Genomic DNA, 20,773 nt, shown 5'->3' on the forward strand with positions numbered 1-20,773 from the left:
AGCATTTTATTCTCACTTGAAGTTAAATGATTTAAACCTAGAAAAGAAACCATACCTTCTGTATTTTAGTGGATAGTTGTGAAGATCCGGATAACTGTCAGCATCTTATAGTTCATATTGGGTCCACAGAGGTAGAAAGTAACTGTTTGGGGAAAGAGGTGCAACAAGTCCAGACTCGTAGATGCAAGTAGAAAATGAGAATAGAGAGATGAGGGGGAAGTGTGTCTGTGAATTTTAAAGATGTCAGTTATATATTTCCCATATTTTATATTTTAATTAGCAGAATTTCTCAAAATCTTTTTAGTGTTGGTGGAACTAGCAGGATGTTAAATAAGCATTGCTTAGAAAGAGTTTTGTGACCATATAGGTTTGGAAGTTACTGGATTAAATACAGTTGAGGTTTCTTTATTGTGGAATATCTCAAAACTTATAATGTTGATATTATTTGAATCTCAGGGATAATAGGAAATACAGTTTTCCAAACTTGTTTGAACATGCAGTTTTTTTTTTTTTTTTTTTCTTTTTTAATGGAGGAAAGAGGGCCAAACTCCTTGGACTGGTGCTTTTTGGAACATATTTTGGGAAAATGTTGGGTCATGCTCTGTTATACTTATGTCATTGCTTATTAGCCCCACAGGGAAATAGCAAATTATGTAAGTTATATTTTGCATTGAGTTTCTTTATACTTCCAGAAATTAATAAAGTAGCAGTGAACCTGGCCTTATTCTCAAATCACTCTTCTTCATTGGAAAGGAAATACACGTTTGTCCTCCTTTTTTAGGGCCGTTACGTTGTAATATAGAGATTACTTTGTAAATCTCTAAATTTGCCATTTGGTCCTTCATAAATTTGTAACTTTCCTCATTTTGTATCTTGTGATTTGGTGGAGCTTACTAATATACTAACTGAAATTAATCACTGTATATAATTGGATAGAAAAGAATGGGTAAGAATTAAACTGAAACTATTTAATTGTCAACTATTTCCTGACTCCAGCTATAAATTAAAATGAATTGATGTGTTTTTTTGTTTTTTATTTTCCCTCACACACTTAGAGAAGAACATCTATTGAGTGATTAAGTGCTTCTTTTATGTATCCATTTTTTATTTCATGAGTGCATTTTCTAAGCCTTTTTGGAGGGAGAATTTGTTCCCATGCTCGGAGAACTTTGCAATTTATCTTTGTTCTTAAGTTAGTACATTATTTTAAATAATGAGAAAACATTAGCAGAAAATCTATTTCTGCCTTTCCCAATCTCTGCTCTTCCTGCTTACCCACCCCCACACTCAGGCATCATCCTTAATAACTGTTTCATAACTGACACATCTCTAGTCCCAGACTACTTTGACTAAGTGAAATACCCTGGTAACATTCTTGAAGAAGTCAGAATGTTCAAGGGCAGTTGAATAGTAAAGTTGACCTAACTAGATCCTCAGGGAAATGTCTAGTTACCCTGAAGGGCATTCTGGATGGGCTTCCAGAATTTCATGACTAAAGCTTTCTAAGGTTTTTGACATTCATTATCTGTGTTGCCATATATTGTAGTGGAATTCATTGGCTTCCACTCTAAAACCAGTAACCAGGATTTTGTTCTAATAAATTGAATTATTTACAAGTATCCTTGTGAGAATTTATGTCCATCATTTTGCTTGTAGGTTAACTGAGAAATAATCATTTAGAAAATGAAATGCATAATGTAAAAGTCATCTTGACCCCTAATCATAAACACATCTTACTAGTTTATTTTAGGAAGTGGCTTTCAGCAGGTCCTGAAAATTGTTTTTTTTTTTTTATATTGGTTGGCATTATTTAAGTGCACATTGCCATCAATTTTAATCTGAAATAATAGTAAGATCCAAGGGATTTCTTAGTTCTTCATAGACAATTAAGGCTAAGCCTCTACCTTTTCACTGCTGAGGTAGATCCAAATCATAGCTGCCGCATTGTTAACTTTTTAGCAATTAGAAAAATACTTCCCTCTAAAGAAGGAACACTGAAAATGAAACTAAATTTTAGAGGTTTATAGCTGTGTATTATTACTGTTTCTTTTTTGCTTTTCTTTATAGTCGTCTTCATTGTGAACTTTTATAGGGTTGCTTTTTAATTTAAAAAGGAAAACAACCCACCAATATTTAAAAATAGTATCATGTCTCTTATGAAAGTCAGTAGAATTTATGCAAATGGGACCTGGGATTTCAAATCATTTTTGTTTTTATTTTTCTAAAGTTCATTAAAAGCATTCTTATGGTTCATGTTTTTATTTTTTCTCTCATTCTTTATCATTATGATTGGAACCTTTTTTACTTTGATTTCTCACAGTTATTAGCATAACATGATCTGTTTCAGGATTGTCTTGGGGATCATCACAAAGAAGAACATATTAGAGCATCTCGAGCAACTAAAGCAGCACGTCGAACCCTTGGTGATTAGATATATCAGATCTCCTCATTAGATACCTTAGAAGTCAGGAAGCATGAAACTTGTGAACTGTTCAGTTCTCTCTTTCCCAGATACCTGCTGAACTAAAAAAATCCTACATGCTGCCAGTTAACATTTCTGTCTCATAAACTATATCTGTAAGATAAATTTAGATATTTGTAAAATTCCATTCACAGGAAGTAAGCAAAAGTTACCATCTCTCATCAAAATCATTGGTTGCAATTTAAGAACTGTAAACAGTTTGGTAGTTAAATGAGTAAATGTCATTGGACATTCTTAAAGTGAACACAAGTCTGTCTACCCTAGTGGATACACCGGTCTCAGAAGATGCCTGACTGGTTAAAAATGTCTGCCCCACCAAACCCACCGAACCCTTTTTCTTTTTTTATGTTTCCTAATCTTGTGGTAGTCTTGTGGTAAATCTAAGCTCATAAATGATTGTTAATGGAGCTTAGCAATGTTACAATTGCTGAATGTTAAACAGATTTTTTTATGGGCACACTAACTAGAGTGTAATGTTGTATATATTTGTGATCTTGGCATTAATTCTTCTTCTGCTACACCTTGCATACCCTCACAATCAAGAATGTGTGTCCTGCCATTTCATTAGTAACCTGTACCTAGTTTATGTGTGTGCCCCTTTTGTATGATGTTTCCAGAATGCTGTGAGCAGCTCTTGGGGTCAAATGCATTTGTTTTAACCGGGTTTATGTCCTAGTGGTTTCATGACTAAAGATAAAGTTTGAATTATCTTAATCATATAACCTAAAAAATCGTCTGGCTTTAGCTATTAATGCCTGAAATTATTTTGCCCTGCAATTGTCATACCTATATAAAACCTGTCCCAGTTTGCTTAAGTACACAACTGATTATGTATTCATGTTGTTTGCTAATATTTCACAAGTGTTTCATGCATCCTTTTTTAAAAAACTACTAACCAGAATAATAAATAGCTACTCATTCATTCTGCTTTCTGCTTCACCTATAATAATCTTTTAGGACTGCTTCTTGATTTTTCACCTATCTTTTAATGTGAGCATTAACATCCAAGACTTTCATAAAAGCACTGTATCTTAACTTTTTTGGCCAAAATCAAAAGAGGAAAACATTGACGTGTGTACTAGAAACTTGGGTTGTCTTATAGATTTATTCTTGGGGCTCTGAAGTTTGGGATTAGAGTTCTTTGTTGACCATTTTATATGCATTTTATCTCAATTGTATGTGCTTTCATGAAGATTCTGCATACAACTGGGCAATCTTTACATTATTTTTTAAAGTTGATTAAGTTTGGTTTTAAAACCGTGGAATATTGAGATTTGGTCATCAGACATTTTACTGCTTTCTTGATGTCATGGGAATTAATTTTCCTTCTCAAATGGGATCAGTGTCATCTCTTATTTTATACGTCCTCCCATTTTTTTGTTACTTTTTTGTTGGCATACATTAATCAGAATACCTCTACTTCAGTGAGGCATGAAGTCCTCAGAGTCTCAGTGGAAAGGACATTGTCTTATTAGTGACCATAATACTTTTATATCAAAGGATGGTTGCTGGCTAATTATCTTTACCAGTAAAACACTTTCTGAAAATACAAAATCACGATGCTTGCTTTGCTCTGTTCCTGTCAACAAAAAGTGTTAGCTATAGATTTAGCTCTTCTTTTCTTTTCCCTTTTATTTAAATAGCACTCTTCTGCTTATTCCTTTCAGGCGCCTCCTTGGCATTATAACAAAAAAAGATATCCTCCGTCATATGGCCCAGACGGCAAACCAAGACCCCGCTTCAATAATGTTCAACTGAATCCTATAGATGAGGAGAGAGAGGAAACAGAAGAGGAAGTTCATTTGTTGAATAGCACAACTCTTTAACCTGAAGGAGTCGTCTACTTTTTTTTCCTCCTTTAAAAAAAAAAAAAAAAAAAGGAAAATATAAAACCCAGGCTTTTGCAACATGGTTTGCAAATAATGCTGGTGGCATGGAGGAGTTGTTTGGGGAGGGAAAGGAGAGAGAGAAGGAGACGAGTGAGGTATTTCCCCATCTAACCAAGAGCAGCAAATCATCTCCTGTGGTTCTGCACTGGATGCATTCAGCTGAGGACGTGCCGTGATAGTGCAGGCTTGAGCCTCAACGGAGAGGACGCCGCAGTCCTGGAGCACCTGGCCGGTTACTCCAACATTTTGCAAAGACGCATTATCAGTCCCTATTCTGGAGGGATTATTTGAATTGAGCCATCTATAAGACTGCAGGGTCTTGCCCTTTTGTATCAAAACTGTTCTGTTTAATTCATGACTTATATAGTTAAGCATTATCTTTCTACATTCCAGAAGAGCTTTTATTTCTCTCTGTCTCTCTCTCTCTCTCTCCCCCTCTCTTTCTCTCTTGAGCTGCAACAAAACCTCTTTAAATTGGTGTACCCTTTTGAAACAGTCCTTTCTCATATTGAGATGTACTGTGATTTTACTGAAGTTTCATCGCAAGAAGGGAGTGTTTCTTGTGCCATTAACCATGTAGTGTGTACCATCGCTGAATGCTTGGAGCTGTCTCATGTACCACAACAAAGGCTAATCAAACAGGTAAAATCTCGAATGAAGTGCGAACAAAAGCTCTCAGCTTGTGTGCATTGTGGTTCAGAATCAACAACAATGAAACTTGACTTGTTAAGGATAAACAGTTTTCTTTTTGTTTTTTTCCTGCTCAGACTTTATGGATAATGTGACCTGGTCTTATGCAAATTTTCTATTCTAAAACTACTATAATATACAAGTACTGTTCAGCATAAAGAAACAAAATGCTGCTGCTTTGACAGTAAAGAGAAGGAAGTATTCTGTTTCGCTGTATCTGGAATTAATTGCATGTTTAAACACTGGAATTTTTTTTTCTTGAAATTAGATCATTTTTCTTTCCTCAAGATATTTTATTGCTGACACTGAAGAAGAAATGTAATTCATAACTTGCACTAAATGTATATTTCTTTTCTTAAAAATTTACCATTCTTATTTATATTTTTATGGATTAAAATTTATAAAATACAGATCAGTTAATATCGCGCTTAAATAATTTTACCTTTTTAATGTGATTTTTATAGACTAATTCAGACTTACAAATATGGAGTTATGAACAAAGTTTACAATGGGAACAAGGGTTTAAAAAGAGGTTGTGGTTATTTGTCTATGATTCAATGTGTACATAAACCTTTTTCTGATCTTTCACTGCCATCCTCTGGATTATGTCTTCTGACCTGTATACATTTTGATCATTAACTAGCAAGTTAAAATATGACAAATCACTTTGCAGATTAAAACCAAAAGTAAAATGGTATTAACCTTTTTTTTTTAAAAAAAATTGAAAACCACTGCAAAGGTAGCAGTTAAAATTTTAATATGAACATAACCTTTGATTCTTTGGGTTTGTCACATTCATCAGTGAGTATTGTTTTGAATATCCACAGTGCAGAGTTTTGCAGGATGCGTTGAAAATGTCCTAGGGTGTGTCTGGGATTTTTGTTTTTGGAAATGTCTGTCTTGATCATGGTCTTAATTCACTATCAGCAAAGGAGGTTTACTTGTACAACTGGCCTAAATATTCTGGGCTTATGCATTTTTGGTAGGAAATGAATTTTTGCAGACAGACATTTTCTGAAACATAACTGGCAATAAGCCGTTTTTACATTTTGGAAGTGATTCTTCACTTCCTAGTTCTTAAAAATAATGTATCTATAAGATCTTGAAGCTTTATTAGATCATGAAGCCATATTAGAATGACAGTTGAAAGTTGAGTAACATTTTAGGAATTTCATGGAATATTCTTAGTTTTGCTATCTGCCTAAAATCAGTATTTTGAATCTTAGTTTATTTCCTCCCTTTGGCAAACTTCAAGCTTTCTTAATGATCCCTTCATTTGGCCATCCAGAGTGAAATCTTTTCTAAACAATACTTCTGTGTATCTTACCCGTGTATCTTGTCCTAAGTGTATCTGCAGTGTGAACTCCTCAGCATTGGATATTAAATAGGTTCTCTTGAATTATAAGCCTTCAAAGGAGAAACGAGTTTCTTTGCAGATAGCTTCATAACATCAGACCTCACATGGATTTTATTTTCCATGAGTCCTTTTTGATTTCAGGTCCTTCTTTCATTGCCCATCCTGCTTCACAGACTGACATTTCAGGGTGGATATTCAAGGTAGATATTAATTTTCTTCTCGGTATATTTCTATCCCTTGATGTGTCTTACTGCTAAAATACAGGAAAAGTGTTATATCTTTAATGCATTCAGTGGTTTTCTTGGGTAATACTATCTATTCCACTTTTCTTTTTGATATGTTGAGGTGTGTCTACTTTTCAACCAAATGATGAAATACTAGAGACCATGAAATATATGTGCCTGGCTAATTGGCAAATTAATTGACCAATATAATCAGTGGAGCGCCTTATTGGAGTACCCTTTTTCAGAAGGTATGATGAGAATGGGCAAGGGTGTCAGCATCTCTTATTAATAATTGTTTTCAGTTTTGGTTCATGAAGAATGCTTAGTTTGTTAATCTGTGATGTTGCCTAGAGCTGTATTTATCTGTTTTTATTTATACTAGTGTAGTAAAGCTGCATATCATTACAGTAAAAATGATTACTGTGATGAGTTAATCAGAAAAATCTATTAAAATCTATATGACAATGTGTGGTTTGGCCTTTAATTATATCTCTAACAGTCCTCGCACTTGACTGCTGCTCTATGCAGTGCAGGCCAATATGCCTGGGGCATGCAGCCTCTGAGGGGTGGTAAGTAAGATGTATCTCTCAGGTTACAAAGCCACTTCTATACTTTGCAGGCAAGGAGCAACGAGAGAATAGATGTTGCCTTGAGTAACAGGATGTACATACTTCTAGCAATAGAATAGAGCCTCCACTTGTCAGCGAGAAGTCGCAGGTTTACCACAAGATTTCACTTCAGTTTATTTTCAAAAAGAAAAATTAGGCTGTTAGCATATAGATAAAACATGTAAATGATTTAAATGTTTTGAAAATATTACTCTGTAAATTTGCTAAGAGAACTGCCTGAAAGGAGGTGGTAACATTTGAATTCCTAAAAGATTTCAGTAGTCTAATATGAAACTCTTAGTAAAAAGTCAAACACTTGCTAAAAAGTCCAGGATAGATTTTTTTATCCTTCATTTTATTTGATCATTCACTACTTTTTTTTTTAATGTTTATTTATTTTTGAGAGAGAGAGAATGCGAGTTGGGGGTGGGGGCAGAGAAAGAGGGAGACACAGAATCTGAAGCAGGCTCCAGGCTCTGAGCTGTCAGCACAGAGCGTGATGCAGAGCTCAAACTCAAGAGCCATGAGATCATGACCTGAGCCGAAATCAGACACTTAACCAACTGAGCCACACAGACACCCCCCTCCTCCGCCCACTGCTTTTTTAAAAAGTACTTACTGTATGATAGATGCTGTGCTATCATTCATTGAAGCTTACATTCCATTAGGGGAAGAAACATCTATGGTATGTCAGATGGTGATAAATATCACAAGTTAATTAGTTCAGCAATTTTTTTTTTTTTTTTGGTGTGCCCCTCACCATTATAGGCATACATAAATCAGGCAAAAATTCCCATTCTAATGGAGAAAAGTAATGGGGAAGATGCTATTTTTATAGAGGGCCTCAGGGATAAGGTGACATTTGAGCAGAATCCTAAAGAAAGTGAGGGAATGATACAGTTATCTGTAAGAAAAATGTTCCAAAAAGAAGAAATAGTATACGCAAACATCCTGAGGTACGGTTATGCCTGACAATTATAGGGGATACCAAGTAGGTCGCTGGCTGGAGTGGGGAGTGGGGTGGGAAATGAGGAAAGAGGTTGGGGGTGTAGGAATTTGACTTAATTATGACTAAAATGGTAAGTCAGCGAGGCAGAAAAGTGACATGATCTGACTTAACATGATCTCTGGCTGCTTTGTTGGGGATAGACTATGTTGGGTAGGGGTGGGAGCAGGAAGACCAATTAGAAGGCTCTCGGAATAATCAAGGTAAGATATAGAGGCTTGAACCTGACTGGAACTGGTGGAGGTCATTGAAGTGGCTGGTTTCTAGACATTTTGGAGGTGGGCTAGACAGGATTTGCTAATGGATTGAGTGTGGAGTGATACATGAGGAGTAAAGGGTGTCTCCAAGGCTTTTGGCCTGAGTTAACTACAGAAGAATGACCACTGACTGAATTGGTAAGGACGTTAGGAAGAATAGATTTGAGGTTGTAAGGAATTTTGGTTTTAGACATGAAATTTTAAGTCATTTCGACTTCCAAGTGGGGATGTCAAATAGGCAGTTGTATATATGAGATTCAGGTTCCGGAAGAAAGGTCCAGCCTGAGAGACCTAAGAAAATGTGGGAGGTATCATCATCCTGAGTCAGGATGAAATCACATTGGATTAAGTGGCCAAGGAGGGACTGAGCATTGACATACGTGTATGTTTAGATTTGAGGACACGAGGGGCCAGCAAAAGAGGGAGCAGCCAATGAGGTAGGGTGAAGAGGGGTGCCTTTAAGAGAAAGGTATTCCCCTTAAGGCAAGTGAGTAATAGTTTCAAGGAGGATCAAGTTTTTGGTTGTTGGTGATCAGTGAAGTAAGTGGGGACTGATGGTTGCCCAGTGTGGAGATAATGGACTTTTACCAAAGCAGGTTCAGTGAGATCAGGCAATAGTCTGATGGGAATGGGTTTAACAGAATTGAAAGCAATTGAAGGCAACTTCTCCCAACTCTTCTGGAGTTTTTGAAAAACAGGATGTGTGATAGAGTTTTTAAGATGCAGGATATTATAACTTGTGTTGTTTATGGGAATGTTTGGGAGGGAAAATTGATTAAGGAGAGGTCCTTGACTAGGCAGGAAGGGATGGATGGCATCTTGTGCACATAGTGGGGACACTGAGCACCATTCGTAGCAATGTGGAAAAGGCAGAGTATATTGGGTAGTTGGTAGTGTGGTCAGATTTTGTGGAAGTTTGTTTTTTCTCAAGTAAACCGAGGGCTGGGAGGTGGTGTGTGTTTGAGAGAAGATGCAAAAGTAGGGGTATCAATGGGCAGCAGCATGACCAACTTGAGGTTAAAAGGAGGCCCATTATCATGGTTGTATTTTTTCCCCTAACCCCCGGATACTGAGCAGAAGTAGGAGTAGGCAGCTTTTTATCAAGCTTAAGTTCGGAACATAAGTACAACTAAAGAGAGAGGGGGCAGTGGAGTAGATGTGGGAGTATGATGATGGAGAGTGGAATATAAGGGCTGGGTGAAGAGGGAAGCAAGAATATGAAGTGAACAGTGAAAAAGGCTGTTAGATCGGTGAATTGTAGGTTGTGGTGGGGTTGGAAAATGGTTGGAGCCGGGGACAGGAGGAAGAGATGAAAAGATGGGTGCTGATGTCTTGGACAGTAGGATGCTTAAAGTTGATTATGGGGGGTTTGTTGGTGCTGACAAGGGCTAGGGTGTGACTTTAGAGTTGATGGCTAAAGTGGGGCACTGTCTAGATCAGGGTTCAGCAAATTTTCTTACGTGAAGTGCCAGATAGTAAATATTTTAGGCTCTGGGTCTTACAGTCTCTCTGCTGCAACCACTCTGCCATTGTAGGCACACATAGTATGCAAATGAGTGGGTGTGGCTGTTTCTCCATAAAATTTTATTTACAAAAACGAGTGGGCCAGATTTGGCCTTCACCCCCAGTTTGTTGACCCCTGGTGTAGGTCACCGAATAAACTATGAGATTTAGGTTATGGGAAGGATCATCTACATAGATATTGGGTATTTGTCATTGTGAGGACACAGTTTGTAGCACTACCTTGGATAAAGTTTTAGAGCTTTTATTGATTTCCTTGGGTGTATCTTTCTACATATGAGAGGTCATCTAGAAAGTTATTAATAAGCTCCAGGAGTGAACTTAGCTAAATTTGAGTTGGATAGTGATTTTCTGTTAAATTCTTACTGGGTCAAGGGCTTCATTCATGAGTAAAGGCACTTAGAATGTATGGGTTCTCAGAGAAAAGTAGGCAGCATTTAGAAGCTACCATAGCTGTTGGATGGCCACATCCCAGGAGGATAAAAATATTTAGCAAACTAGGTTTCAGTGGACCGTGCTCCAGTGAGAGAAAAAGAAGGGTTCAGTATCGTAAGGAGCTTACTCTTCAATGAAAAATTGTTCAATAGTTGGAAGGTCAGTACCTCCTGAAATGTTTCCAGCCCTCTGATACAAGTTGGGAATTTGAGACTATAAATCCGCAACTATAGTATCCAAATTATAACGGCCATATTCTTGGCATTGGTTTCCAATTCAATCTTGGCTGTTGCACCCAGCTTTCTGAAAATACACATTCATGTTAGGTTTGTGTAAGGAATGGATGAAAAGCTCATCTTTTTTTTGTCCCCCTTCATTCTAATTTGTTCCTTGATAAGAAATCCTGTTTGAATCCGTATTATTGATCACAAGAACACATATTTTTAAAAAGCTAAACTGTATGAAACTATAGGATCAAGAAATGGCAAAATTTAAGGAATCTAGTATTTCAAGCCAAGCAGATTGGTTTGATATAAGGTATTTGAATTTATTTGAATCAGTATTTAAAAGATTTATTTTTAAATACTGTCCCCAATATTAAGTATCTTAGAAACTAAAGAAATCTGAAGGAAAAAGCTCAAGAGCTTCTAAAATGTTCGATTGTTTAAGACCAAATGTGATTCGGTCACCTTTTCTAATCAAAGTATGCGTGAGCTAATGTAATCTTTTTAATATAAACCAGCTAACAGTTCAGATGGGTCCAGGACCTACAGATTCTTATGAAGCTGAAATGTGGCAGTTCTTTAAAACCTCTTGCTACTTCCCCATCAGAACTATAAAAGTTCTGGTACAGTAATGTAAGGGAAGATAAAAAGATCTTTCCAGTTTGGCGAAGCTGTTACATAAAACGTCTCTAAGAAAGCATCTTAATGGCCTACAAAGGCAGCATGTGGGCCATGGGAAGAGCAGATACTAGGTATAGGCTGTAGTAGACACTTTTGACCAAAGACATTCTGTTGTCTGAGAATTCTTAAGGGCATCTCAAAGTAGTTTCCCAAGTCTTGCTAGTGTGATGATCTGGCATCCAGCAGTATGGAATAAGGTCATTTTATTCAACGAATACATATATATTCAAAGGTTTGCGTTACTGAGGGAAATATATACTGATAAAATGTATGTTCTTAAAAAGCTTATAGCCTAAATGGGAAGATGAGACAAGCTACTTGTATTAAAAATCCTGGCTGAAAGTGTTTGCTTATAATTATCTCATACTTTAGATGAAAAAGAGTTAAGGATCTCAAGTTATTTTAAGGAGGCAGCTGACAGAGTAAGTGAATTTGGAGACTGGCTGTTCAACAAAAGTTCTTTGGGTAAGTCAAGTCAATCTTCTGCAAAATGTGGGGGTTATTTGAGGACCTAAGGGCTTTCTTACCTTTAACTTCATAAGAAGGGGGAAAAGTTTATATGCTCTTCAGCTCAATCCCCAGTTTGCTATTTTACATTTCATGGTTTGCTATTTTTAAGGTGAAGGACATTTTTTCAGGTTTAAAGAGGATGTGAATCTGATAAAACACAGTTGTATCCAGATTTGTACTAGAAATCCACTGACAGAATTTGTAGAAAACCTTAAAATCTAAATCAATGGTCTAGTGATTAGTACACTATACTGTATATCAATATTCTCTGCTATATTGATTAGTAAATACAGTGAGTCCAAGAACCGCTTTACAGAATATACCTAATAGGTACCCAGACTACATATGAATCACTTGGATGAATCACTGTTAAAATGCAGCTGTGGTACGTCTGGGGTCAGGTACCTTCCAAGTTTGCTTTTCCTGTGTCCTCCCCACCACCCCACCCTCCTTTTTTTTTTTTTAAGAAAGAGGGAGGAAGGGAGGAAGACAGAATCTTAAGCAGTGCTGAGCCTGATGCACGGCTTGATCCCACAATCCTGGGATCATGACCTGAGCTGAAATCAAGAGTTGGATGCTCGAATGAGCCACCCAGGCACCCCCATAAATGCAATACTTAAAGCTATGGCTATTAATTCTAGTCTGAGAAATAAATTTTTAGTGCCCACATGTTAAAGGCAGTAGACAGTGACTTCCTGTGACATGTCAGAGGACAACCTTGGTTGCCTTTCACATGTAATTAGGGCATCACCATTTAGATGACTGACTGTCTTACAGCACATGAAAGAAACCAGCTAGAAGAGCTGTATACAAGTTTTTAGTAAATATTTCCATCAATTTATTTTCTGTATTCCTTAAAAACAAAAAATTCACAAGTTTAACACTTATGCTTTAAAATATTGTACACCAAAAGAAAGCCAATTCTCATTCATGCTGCAAGTTGGTCTATGTTCTCTTTACTTCTGTTTGCCAGATGATCTTCAATAATTTCTGCAAAGAGATTCCTCTTCAACAGATTATATGCAAGAGGTAAAAGCTGGCCAGCAACTTTATGAAAATACTGAAAAACAAAAGAACATAACATTAAGCAAGAATATAGCAGATGCCCTAGTGAGTAGCAAAACAAGCCCTGCAAAAGCTCGTTTAACAAAGCATACTCTCCCATCATTTTAGCTACTTTCTCAGTTGACTAAGAACAGTAAAATGACACAGGCACTTAGCATTCTGTCCAAGAGGCAGTCTTTAGTTCTAAAAGACTGATGGCACATCTTGAAGAAAATTCAGAAGAAATCTAAAAATTGTAAGTTTCCTTATTCCCTTAGATAAACTTTAGATAAGGTTTATCATCCTTTTTACTTGCCCCAAACTATATGCTCAAATGCTTTTCCCTGCTCTAGTGTATCCCGACCAGTTAAGATTTTAAATCATTATTTTCCCTTAGTTGATACTGTAAGAATAGGTATGCTGGATTTGAGTTTTCAAATCACACTTATTCCCTCCCTTTTATCTTCAAATTCTCTCTCCTCCACACACCACGGAACCCTGCTCCACCCCTTAAGTCACTGCCTTAGGTTTATCAAGTGACTTGACTACTGCTATTACATATACACATACTTGAAGAGAAACTGGCACTGCTTTTGTTAAATTAACATTTAACACTTACTCTATGCTAAGTACTGTGCCAAACCTGTTCACATGTTCTTCAGTTCTCACAACCATTTTCAATTACAGTGATTCATGCTTGTTGGGAGGCCTGGCATTATTGTGATTGGCCAATGACTGTGATTCTGGCTGTTAAACATTTTATTTTTATTAATAACCATATGTAAGGTAGGCAGAGAAATACAGTAATATGGTTTAGAGCAGAGTTCTCAAAATAGACTCCCTTGCCCAGTGGATCAGTTTAACCTGGTAACTGGTCAGAAGTCCAAATTCAGAAGACTCACCCAATAACTCAATCAAAACTGGTGGGGGGGGAGGAGGGCAGTACACCCATCTGTGTTTGAACAGGCCATCCAGGTGGTTGTGATATGTGAAGTTACAGAGCTGCTCGTTAGGCTTGGTCTTTACAGCTGTCTACAGAACAGCTTGGTAGGTGACATGGCAGGTTAAATGAGGAAGGTCTGTGCATGTGTGCAGGCATTTTATAGCTAAGGGACACAGATACGACAGTGTTGGAAAAACTGCCCAGTCTTACACAGCTACTAGGTGGGGAAGATGTGATTTAAAACCAAACAGTTTAGCCCCAGAAATAGGTTACAGCCTCTACACCTTTAGGCAGCTATGGTGAATAAACACTGTGTTAACTGTTAAGTAGGTTTTTCCTATTGAATAAGCAAAGTTCATGATTAAAAAAAAAAAAAAAAAAAACAAAGCAAAAAACAAAAAACCCCTATTTTAAATAATTTCATTTAAAGCCTATTTTAAGACACAGTAGCCCCCCACCCCGCCCCCGTTATTCACAAGGGTTAGGTTTCAAGACCCCCAGTGGATGCCTAAAACTATAAACCCTATATATTCTATGTTTTTCCATAAATTAGGCATGGTAAGAGAGTAACAAGAATAATAAAATAGCTTCTATTAGGATATATGGTTATAATTCTATATGAATCTGGAAACTTTCAAAATACTGTACTAATCCTTCTTATGATGATGTGACATGATAAAATGCCTACATAAGATGCAGTGAGGTGAATGATGTAGGCATTGTGATGTATAGTGTTATACATCACTATATAGTGATATAGTGTTAGGCTACTACTGCCCTTCTGATAATATCTCAGGAGGATCATCTGCTTCTGGTCCACAGTTGACTGTGGGTAACTGAAACTGCCAAAAGTGAAACCGGGGATAAGGCGGGGTGGGGTTGGGGGGACTACTGCAGTATTCCTATTCTTCATCTAGGAATTCAAGTGTAACAACAAGTACCCCCCCCACCATGACGGAAAAACAAACGGAGCCCCAGGAAAGCTGTGTGTACACACCCACACACATACCCAACTAAAGGGCATATATAAGTAAATACATATATAAGCATCTAATAAGTAAATTCACTTAAATGTAAACCTGAAGGCAAATAATCTTGGTATCCACCTTTGGCAGAATACAAGATGAATTTGAAATAAACGTTTTCAGACATCTGCTTATCCCAAAGTTCATTCTGAAACATAAGCTGTATTTATATCCTACCCATGCTCTTGCTTGAGTATGCCCGTATGTGGGGCAGGGTGGGGAAAAGAAGGAAGGTCTGGTGATGGTTGGGAGGTAGAGTTTTTACTCACATGTGAGCCATAACAAAAGAGATCCATTCCCAGCTCAAGCCCCATCCCATAATCACATTCATCGTTAGCGAACTGCACAAAAGTCATCATCTCCTGAATGGGAGCAAAAGCTTTTAGTCTGTCCTCATCACTCGGTGCCTCAACAATTGTCTTGCAAATTTTCTTGAGGTTGGCTGTAAGAAACCAAGAATATAAAAAGATGATCACCCATCATCAAAGGTAAAAAGACATTAAGTTGGGTTTTTCCTGATCAGTTTTTGTACAACAGATACCACTTTGGGTGGCACTATAATTTAGAATGGCAATCTTATAATGTCTCTTAAGATAAAAATGGCCTAATGAAAAAGATTTTTAGCAAACAGACTATTTTACCGTGGATCTAGTTGTGACCATGATATATAAGCTTTCAAAGATTTTCAGTAGCTTAGTCCATGGATCAGCAAACTGGACAAACCTGACCCACCCTGTTTTAACTGCCCTCACACTAAGAATCTTTTTCCATCTTAACTTGTTGGAAAAAAACAAAATATATGGCACATACAGAGACCTTATGTAGCCCACCTCCAGGCTAGTTCATATCAGGAATTGGATTAAAACAACAAAACATCAAAACAGACCATAAAGTTTACTCCTTTTTGCCCTGTCCTACGTATTCTACTAAAAAGATACATGCATAGAAAAAGATAATATAAGAAATCCTTGCCAAGAGGCACCTGGTTGGCTCGGTCTGTTAAGCATCTGACTCTTGATTTTGGCTCAGGTCATGATCTCACGGTTCACGGGTTTAAGCCTGATGCCAAACTCAGCGCTGACAGTTCAGAGCCTTCTTGGGATTCTCTCCTCTCTCCTCTCTACCCCTCTCACAGACGAGTGCGCACACACTCACTCTCAAAATAAATAAACTTAAAAAAAAATCATTGCCGAATTAAACCTTTACCAAACTGTAATTTGATATAAGAACATAGATAAACGTTATAAATTTTCTCTAAAAAGTCAGTGGTTTAACATTTTTGGGAGAGCTTTCAACCTTTTTTTTTTTTTTTTTTTTTTTTTTTTTTTACCACTTTCTGGATGCCAGTGTGCATCAGATCTCAGGATACATATGAGAATGAAGGTACTGAACAGTATCTAATTAACTTCCTTCTTGACAGACTATACCTTTTTGACAAACTACTTCCATGAGGATAATCCAATAATGAAAATAATGGATGTTACTTAAACCAACAAAGACACATTTCTAAACCAAGTGGCTCCTATATTGGGGGGAGAGGAAAATTCGTTAGAACATGAACAGTCACACCTAAGCATGGTACATGATTTTAAGTTGTATGTATAAGGCACAATATTCTATTCATACTACCTATTATTAAGAGTGGTAAAGAAATACTAGGGTTTTTAACCTCTGAATATGAATATGTTTGACTCAGTTGCACCAACTGTACAGAACGTATGCTGTATGTGAGATCACAAAATGTACTTTTGTTCCTTTTCCCACATTTGGTAGATCCGTATCACACTGACCAAATTACACTCATCACCTATGTTCCCGGCTATAAATAGGTGACATATTTATTGGTTTGAAACTTTTAAAAAGATTTTATATATAAACATCATAAGCTTCCTTTTCTTGAGAAAAAAGTCAGTGCCAATCATTTCCAGGAAACAGATTAGGTCTCCATCAAAAACCTTCTTAAGGATGGAAAACAAGGGGTTCCTTCCTGCACCCAGGGAAGATGTAGCTAACTGAGACCTTAGAATCTCACCACAGTGCTCCAGGCAGCCACTACAACTCAATTAGAGTTGGCATGGAAGCGAAGACCTTCATATTTAAAGTTTATCACTGTTGTGATGTCTTCTACTTTCACTTCAGGCAAGTCATAAATGGACTACAAAAGAATAAGCAATTTATAACAATTACTGAGCTACTAAAATACTAAAGAACAGAGACGAAAATACTCAGCTCCCCACCAGTGTGAAGAAAAATATGTCCTTCCACCAATAAAAACTTCCACAAAATTTCGCTTAACAGAAGCCCAAACTTAATACCTAAATGAAGTCTTAAATTAACTACTCAAAAATGTCTTAAATGTTACTATTCAAAACAATGATTTAGGAGCTTCAATACTTATTTTATCCTTTTTAAAAAAAATTTTTTTTTAATGTTTATTTTTGAGAGACAAGAGATCAAGTGCGAGCGGGGGAGGGACAGAAAGAGAGGGAGGCACAGAATCCCAAGCAGGCTCCAGGCTCCGAGCTGTCAGCACAGAGCCAGATGCGGGGCTTGAACCCACAAACCGTGAGATCATGACCTGAGCTGAAGTCAGATGTTTATCTGACTGAGCCACCCAGGCGCCCCTTATTTTACCCTTCTATTACCACCAACTGGAATACCACCACTTGAGCCAAGCCACAGTGGCTGTGCCAAAGTAAAAGTCAGACAACTAGCTAAGCAGTTATTCTTTAATAATTTTTAAAATAAAAATTTTTGAGAGAGAGAGAGAGCACATGTGTGTGTGAACAGGGGAAGAGCAGAGAGAGAGAGACAGGGAGGGAGAGAGGGAGAGACTGAGAAAGAGATATTGAGAGAGAGCGAATCGTAAGCAGGCTGCACACCCAGTGCAGAGCCCAATGCAGGACTTGATCCTACCACTATGAGATCATGACCTGAGCGGAAACCAAGAGTTGGATGCTAAACCGGCTGAGCCACCCAGGTGCCCCCAGCTAAGTAATTATTCTTTAGTTAGCAGCAAGCACTTTACAGTCAGAAAGACCCAAGTCTGAAATCCAGTTTCCACATGAAAATGGAAATAAGACCTACTTTAAAGAGTGGAGTGAGGGTTACTATATATACATCAATTGATACAGTCTATGATATTTATGAATTGCTCAATAAATGGTTATCTTTATTTTTTTATATTTTTTTAATGTTTATTTTTGAGAGAAAGCACAAGCAGGGGAGGGTCAGAGAGAGAGGGAGACACAGAATCCGAAACAGGCTCCAGTCTCTGAGCTGTCAGCACAGAACCTGACGCGGGGCTTGAACTCAAACACTGTGAGATCATGACCTGAGCCGAAGTTGGATGCTTAACCAACTGAGCCACCCAGGCACCCCAATAAATGGTTACCTTAATTGACAGGTTAGAATGTTATGTTTAAGCAGCTTCAAAAGGGAAACTGTTTGGAACAGACTACACTGTGATCTCCTGAACACTGTCACACATTAACATACTGCCAGTCAACTATACTTCCTGCCACAGTTACCTAGGCAAAAGCAAGATGATATTAGGTTCCTAAAAAAAAAAAAAAAAAAAAAGAAGGAAAAAAATATGTATTAGGTCCCTAACTTTATGCCTTGCTGCACTTCTCAATCAAAAATCATTAAACCACAGAAGGATCTAATGTCTAGAATGGTAGAAAAAAGTAGAGATAAATAAAAGTGATCTTGGACATAATATAGAACCACAATATTATGGTGGAGGGTGATAAGGTTTACTCCAGGGTACTACAATTTAATACTTACCACGCCTTAAGTTTTAGTGACTCCTGTATCTACAACATTCTCAGCCTTTCCCAAACAAGACCATGATTCTACTTTATAAAGCTGCAAATGCACTAGCACACAGGTAGGCAGAAGATTAGAGCATAAGCAGAAGACTGAACAGTAAGTAGCTAGAGCCTATATGCCTTCCCCATTACAGATGGATCACCTCTGACTTCAAAGAGGATAGGGACAGAGTAGCCTGTCCAACAAATAAAGCATGGGCTACCTATGTAATTAAATTTTTTCTAGTATCCATATTAAAGAAATATGTGAAACTAACATTAAGATATTTAACTTAACCCATTATATCCAAATAGTAGCATTTCAACATATAATCAATATAAAAAATTTTCAGTTTTTAAAGTTAAATGAATTAAAATCAAGCAAAATTACAAATCTAGCTCCTTGTATGTGCGCTAGCCACATACAAAGTGCTCAGTAGCCATGTGTGGCTGGTGCTTATCATATTTATTATACAGCTCAGCCATATTCATTTTCCCCACAGAAGTCCCCGAAAGTGGTAGGGGCATGGCAAAAACAGTTACACATGAATAGTCGTGATAGATGACATTCTAATCTTGGCTGGAGACTGTACAACAAGGTTTGAGAACAGCTGCTTTAGAGAACTGATTAAAAATGCAAATTTCCAAGTGCCAACCCCAGAGACTATAAACCAAGGTGCTTAGTTCTGTTCTGAGAAATGGATGACCGATATTATATGTGTTGGGCAGGAATACTTGGTTCTTCCTTGAGGAAGTGCGAATTCTGCTTTCTCTCTAAATATTATCCCTCTAAGAAAAGGATGGTAAATAAAGGAATGCCAACAAGGCTCTTCAAAGTAAGGGAATGGAGGAGAGGAGAAAGTTGAGAAGTGATTTTTTCCCCCTTTACTCAAAATAGCAATAATTAGATTTTGTGTATAAACAGTCCATTTTCAAAGAGTTTTTGTACTTATAAACAAAGTAGTTCAGGATCTCGGGCTTCTGAAAGCTAAACAGTCTTATATACAGATGAAAATTTTTTCAGACAGGACTATATTTTGGGCAAGCACTATGCTAATAAGCACCTTACACACGCTTTACACTTCAAACATCCCTATACATGAATGGTATTCACCATTATTAACCATTTTACAGATGAAAAAGACAAGGTTTAGTGAGGTTAAATAATTTGCTTAAGGTTACACAGCTATAAACCCATTTTTAATTCAGACGTGACACTAAAACCTGAGCTTGTTCTTTATCTCTAAGATTTAGTGACTGTCCCACAAAAGGCATACTTACTTACCTACTTCTCAATAGAAGGAAAACCTTCCTCATATGTTTACATAAGAAATACATTACCATCTGTTTCAGGGAGTTCTCTGTACCCAACATCATTTTTATCTACTGGGACAACCAAGCCTGCACCATGGAAGGTCTTTGTCACAACCTAAATTTAAAAAAACATAAAATCAATCGGTAAACAGACAAAATAGACATGGTAGATAACAACGACAAACTCGCCAAAATAAATGCATACACACAAACCCTCAACACTTTACAAAAGTTTTTAATGTTTATTTATATTTTGAGAGAGAGACAGAGCACAAGTGGGGGAGGGGCAGAGAGAGGGGGAGACGCAGGATCTGAAGCAGGCTCCAGCTTCTCAGCTGTCAGCACAGAGCCCTGAGCTGAAGTAGGATACTTAACCCGACTGAGCCACCCAGGCACCCCAAACCCTCAACACTTCTGTCCAAATGTAACATTGAATGACATTTTATTTCAGTAAATTTGGAGTCCACAGCAAAAATTTCTTCAAAATTAGCTAAAAGTCAAATCCACGAAGAAATGACAGAGCAATGAAAATGGCTTTTACTAATCGTGGCATCCACACAGAAGTCTGTAGCCTGATTTGATAAGGAGGAATGCCAATGTATCCTATCCAGAAGAGGCAAGCCAGAATATTGTTTCCTCTTAGGTCCATGCATTTTCTAGGTAGGAAGCATAAGGAACTGAGCTTAAGAGGACAAGGAATAGTTTCTCTTAGCAGGAAAATGTGGTGGAACAGAATTCCTCTTGTCCATCT

The 20,773-nt window shown here is 37.3% G+C and overlaps 2 protein-coding genes across 6 annotated transcripts in view; one reads left to right on the top strand and one right to left on the bottom strand.

Annotated features, from left to right (window-relative positions):
* The window catches only part of CLCN3 (chloride voltage-gated channel 3), a 97,875-nt gene extending 90,768 nt beyond the window's left edge, over positions 1–7,107 (top strand). For 3 of the 5 annotated variants that reach the window (XM_047091048.1, XM_047091052.1, XM_047091049.1), the window contains 2 exons: positions 2,348–2,423; positions 4,150–7,107. In XM_047091048.1, the coding sequence (XP_046947004.1) occupies positions 2,348–2,423; positions 4,150–4,308 (235 nt within the window). In that variant the 3' untranslated portion in view covers positions 4,309–7,107. The remainder of the gene's footprint in view (positions 1–2,347; positions 2,424–4,149) is intronic. The other 2 variants (XM_047091050.1, XM_047091051.1) reach the window with 1 other exon arrangement.
* Positions 7,108–12,728: 5,621 nt separating this feature from the next.
* Positions 12,729–20,773, bottom strand: part of LOC124520685 (histone PARylation factor 1) — a 29,300-nt gene continuing 21,255 nt past the window's right edge. Inside the window, exons 6-8 of the mRNA XM_047091727.1 lie at positions 20,050–20,137; positions 15,166–15,338; positions 12,729–12,944 (exon numbers count right to left, since the gene is read on the bottom strand). Of these exons, the coding sequence (XP_046947683.1) occupies positions 12,813–12,944; positions 15,166–15,338; positions 20,050–20,137 (393 nt within the window). The 3' untranslated portion in view covers positions 12,729–12,812. The remainder of the gene's footprint in view (positions 12,945–15,165; positions 15,339–20,049; positions 20,138–20,773) is intronic.

The sequence above is a fragment of the Lynx rufus genome, unplaced genomic scaffold, assembly GCF_022079265.1.
Source record: "Lynx rufus isolate CCGP_SWC_20201006 ecotype Redwood Valley unplaced genomic scaffold, mLynRuf1.p SCAF_3, whole genome shotgun sequence".
Taxonomy (NCBI): domain Eukaryota; kingdom Metazoa; phylum Chordata; class Mammalia; order Carnivora; family Felidae; genus Lynx; species Lynx rufus.